General features: G+C 47.0%; 1 protein-coding gene across 1 annotated transcript; it reads right to left on the bottom strand.

Annotated features, from left to right (window-relative positions):
* On the bottom strand, positions 1-1,060 carry XCR1 (X-C motif chemokine receptor 1). The gene has a single exon (XM_027659374.1). The coding sequence runs from the start codon at positions 1,012-1,014 to the stop codon at positions 1-3; it is 1,014 nt and encodes a 337-aa protein (XP_027515175.1). The 5' UTR covers positions 1,015-1,060.
* Positions 1,061-4,812: the final 3,752 nt, after the last annotated feature.

The following is a 4,812-nucleotide window of genomic DNA, read 5'->3' as shown; positions in this document are numbered from 1 at the left end:
TCAGTAGATGGATGCACCTTCGTGCTGGAATTTACCTTGAGAGCAGATCCTGGGGCTGGAGACTTGACCATTGCCACAGTGTGAGCAGCAACTGCATAACTGTGCCAAATGCTTCTTGAACTTGACTCCAATAAATACATAGAGCACAGGGTTGAGGCAGCAGTGGGAGAAAGCAATGTTACGGCTGATGTGAAAGGCAAGAATGGAGTCTTTTGCATACTGACAAGTAGATGGTGGAAAGCTAATCAGAAAGCTGAGGATGTTGTAGGGTGCCCAGCACAGGAAAAAAGCCACCACAATAATGAGAATGAGTTTCACAGTTCTGTGCTTTCTGCGAGATCTTGCTCTGAGCAGGATTATGAGTATCTTGAAGTAACAGAATACGATAACTCCAAAGGAAAACAGGAAGAGTACATTTCTCAGATAAATGTCCACCTTCTTCCATTTCCAGTCAGCATAATCACAGGTCCTGTCCCCTTCAAAGTTTTCGTGCACTGTGGTGTAAATCACCTCGGGAACCACAATTAATGCGCTACCAGTCCAAACAGCCAAGCACACCAGAAAACTGTAGCACCGTGTCTGGGATCTCAAAGTTGAAAGGGGGTTCACTACACATACGTACCGCAGGATAGTCATGAGAGTCAAAAAGAAAACACCGCTGTAGTAGCCAATGGAGAAAACGGCATTCACGGCTTTGCAAAGGAACTCACCAAAAATCCATCCGAAAGACTGGTCCACTATCCAAAAAGGCAGCATGCAGGAGAAGACTAAATCAGAGACACAAAGATTCATGATGAAGGTGTTTGTTAAAGATGTAAGGTTTTCGTATTTAAGTAGGATCCATAACACTAAAGTGTTTCCTAGCAGGCTGAGCAAAAATACCAGAGTGTAGAGGACAGTAGTGAGATGGGTGTTAAATATGAAATAGTCACCCATTTCACAGATGTTGCTTTCATTAGTGTGTTCATATGAGTAATTATCATCTAAATTGGCTGAATAATATTCTTCATCCATTTGTCCGTGGAAATCTTTCCCTGTTCTCCAGCAGCTACTTCACAGGACCGCAACAATCAAACAAAACCTTTCGTGAAAATGAATCCAATGACTAAACTCCCATTGTGGAGGCTTCTGTTTTAAGATAGAAAAAGAAGCAGTGAAACTACCTTGTTTGTCCTGTTTTTGGGAGAAGAAGGACTCATTTCTTCTTATGACTAGAGCATGACCAGACAGATACAAAAAATTTACCTTCAAAGCAACATCAAGATCTTAATTGCTTAAGAAGTCAGAAACTAAGATGTTTCTGAACCAATATGGTTGGTGACAACTGTCATTTATTAAGTTTCTACCATGTGAAGGATGAGGGTGCATTGTTTTTTGATGTAAATATCTGAGGTGCCAAGACTTTCAAATGTGCTACTGTTTTTTCAGTTTTCTGGAATGGTATCAAACCCCTAAGCACTTCACAGTATATATGATTCTTTGTCATCAAGGTTCAGCACTGCATAAACCTAAAAAGCTGAACAATACCAGTATCAACAAGTGTAAGCACTAAGAATGGGAAAAGCCATGTTTCTTACAGTTTTTTGTCCTGAGGTTTGTTGACATCTAAACATCTCCAAGCTTTGGCAGAAGCATCATCATACTGGGCTCTCTGTGCATCTCTGTGGCCTGCTGACTCTCCAGGATGCAACAGGAGCAAAGATCACATCAAACCCCTTTTCTGGGGGTGCTGCCCTCCTATTAGAAGATGGCATACAATCAGGTGAATATACACGGTCACAGTAGCCTCATTTCTTTATGAAATTAAGCTAAAAAATAGGTCCAGAAAAATCAATAATCACTCCAACCAATGGTTCAAAGTCTAAATTCACTTTATCCCAGATGAAGGCTTACCTGCAGCACCATGTTTGGATCCTGGTTTAATTTAATGCCGTACATGGGGGTAGGTGGTTCAGTTCAGCAAGAATGTAGCACAGGCAGCACAGGTTCAGGGGCCACCTATCCATTGGGATGTGGTCACACACTTTTGGAGGCAAGGGATGTGTGGGACTCAGTACTGTGACAGCAGTACTGTGACGTGCTTCAAGCAAGAAGTTTTGAGTGCACAGGAACAGGCCGTACCAGTGTGCCGAAAGGCAAGCCGGCGGGGAAGACAACCAGCTTGGTTAAACTGGGAGATTCTGAAGGAAATCAGGGATAAAAAGAGAACTTACCGACTGTGGAAGAAAGGGCTGGCTACTTACGAAGAATTCAGGAAGACAGCTAGATCATGCAGAAAGAAAATCAGGGATACAAAAGCGCAATTTGAAGTTAAATTAGCCACTTCTGTTAGGGATAACAAAAAGTCCTTCTATAAATACATTAATAACAAAAGGAGGAGCAAAGAAAACCTTCATTCTTTGAGGGACTTGGAGGGAAACATAGTTAATAGAGATGAGGAGAAGGCTGAGGTACTTAACACTTACTTTGCCTCAGTTTTTACCAGTAGGACAGGTGGCCCTCAAGGCAACCGGCCTCTGGAGCTGGTAGACAGAGATAGGAAACCAAATAGCCCCCTTGTATTCCAGGAGGAAATTGTTAGTGACTTACTGAGTCATCTGGATCCTCACAAGTCTATGGGACCAGATGGGATCCATCCTAGGGTAATGAGGGAGCTGGCAGAAGAGCTTGCCAAGCCGCTCTCCATCATCTTCCAACAATCCTGGCTCACTGGGGAGGTCCCATATGACTGGAAGTTGGCAAATATCACCCCAATCCATAAAAAAGGCTGCAAGGCTGACCCTGGTAACTACAGGCCTGTCAGCCTGACCTCGGTGCCTGGCAGAGTTATGGAGCAGATCATCCTGTGTGAAATCACACAGCAGCTACAGGATGGACAAGGGATCAGACCCAGCCAACATGGGTTTAGGAAGGGCAGATCCTGTTTGACCAACCTGATCTCCTTTTACGATCAGGTGACCCACCTGGTGGATGAGGGAAAGGCTGTGGATGTGGTCTATCTGGACTTCAGCAAAGCCTTTGACACTGTCTCCCATAGCATACTCCTGGAAAAGCTGGCAGCCCACGGCTTGGACAGGGGCACTCTGTGCTGGGTCAGGAACTGGCTCAAGGGCCGGGCCCAGAGAGTGCTGGTGAACGGAGCTGCATCCAATTGGCGACCGGTCACCAGTGGTGTTCCCCAGGGGTCAGTGCTGGGCCCAGTCCTTTTTAACATCTTTATCGATGATTTAGATGAGGGGATTGAGTCCATCATCAGCAAATTTGCTGATGACACCAAATTGGGAGGGAGTGTCGACCCGCCGGAAGGCAGGAGGGCTCTGCAGAGGGATCTGGATAGACTGGAGAGATGGGCTGACTCCAATGGAATGAAGTTCAACAAGGCCAAGTGCCGGGTCCTGCACTTTGGCCACAACAACCCCCTGCAGCGCTATAGGCTGGGCACAGAGTGGCTAGAGAGCAGCCAGGCGGAAAGGGACCTGGGGGTGCTGATCGACAGGAGGCTGAACATGAGCCAGCAGTGTGCCCAGGTGGCCAAGAAGGCCAATGGCATCCTGGCCTGCATCAAGAACAGTGTGGCCAACAGGAGCAGGGAAGTGATCCTTCCCCTGTACTCTGCACTGGTGAGGCCACACCTGGAGTATTGTGTTCAGCTCTGGGCCCCTCAGTTCAGGAAGGATATTGAGGTGCTGGAGCGGGTCCAAAGAAGAGCAACGAGGCTGGTGAAGGGACTGGAGCACAAGTCCTATGAGGAGAGGCTGAGAGAGCTGGGGTTGTTCAGTCTGGAGAAGAGAAGGCTTAGAGGCGACCTCATCACTCTCTTCAACTACCTGAAGGGAGGTTATAGCCAGGTGGGGGTTGGTCTCTTCTCCCAGGCAACCAACAATAGGACAAGGGGACATGGGCTCAAGCTCTGCCAGGGGAGGTTTAGGTTAGATGTTAGGAAGAAATTCTTTACAGAGAGGGTTATCAGGCATTGGAACGGCCTACCCAGAGAGGTGGTGGATTCACCATCCCTGGAGGTTTTTAAAAAGAGATTGGACGTGGCCCTTAGTGCCATGATATAGTAATTGGAGTTGGATCAGGGGTTGGACTTGATGATCTTGGAGGTCTTTTCCAACCCAATCTATTCTATGATTCTATGATTCTATGATTCAAATGACCCTGGAACATTTGCCACCAGATTCACAGTCCTAACTGGAAAGACACTTCTGGCCCCATGCTGCAATCTTCAGGCATGCAGGATAAGTCCTTGTCAAGGCAGTCATCCTCTCTGGTTTTACTTGATAGTACTGATGACACTTAAGTAATAAATAGGTTAGATTGAGGTCCTGACCGTCATCATGTCCTGTTTCAGCTCAGGTTGGAGGGTATGACTCCTCCTTAGCAACAGTCCTAAGGGAGAAAAGAAAACTCTTTACAAATTGTTAAGGTGCTCCATGGATGAGATGACAGTGCTGACCACTGTCTTCCCCACTTACACTCACCTCCCATGCTGGCCACTCAGTGACAGTAAGCCCCAGAGCAGGACTACCACTTGCCAGGAGCTACACAGTTGCTGGGCTGCTGGGCTGCTCCTTGCCTCTGCTGCAGTTTCTGCTGGCCCCTAACACAGGAACTTTCTCACAAAGACCTCAGCCCCTACTCCCTACCTCTGTCTGAGAGTTATTCTGACCTGCACATGTCCTGTCCTGCATCACCCCATGTTATTCTGCTCCTCCCACCCCTGCTGAAGGGCAGGCAGTGGTTAGAGACCAGATATCTGCTGTGGAGCATTGCTCATCCTCCTGCTTGTTGTCAGGAGCTGAGCAACAC

Source organism: Corapipo altera, unplaced genomic scaffold, assembly GCF_003945725.1.
Source record: "Corapipo altera isolate COAL_440 unplaced genomic scaffold, ASM394572v1 44b, whole genome shotgun sequence".
NCBI classification, from domain to species: domain Eukaryota; kingdom Metazoa; phylum Chordata; class Aves; order Passeriformes; family Pipridae; genus Corapipo; species Corapipo altera.
Note: the sequence above shows the minus strand (reverse complement) of the source record. Positions and strands in the feature narration are given on the sequence as shown.

Coding starts and splice junctions, on each gene's coding strand:
- XCR1 (XM_027659374.1), bottom strand. CDS start 1,014: ATGGATGAAGAATATTATTCAGCCAATTTAGATGATAATTACTCATAT.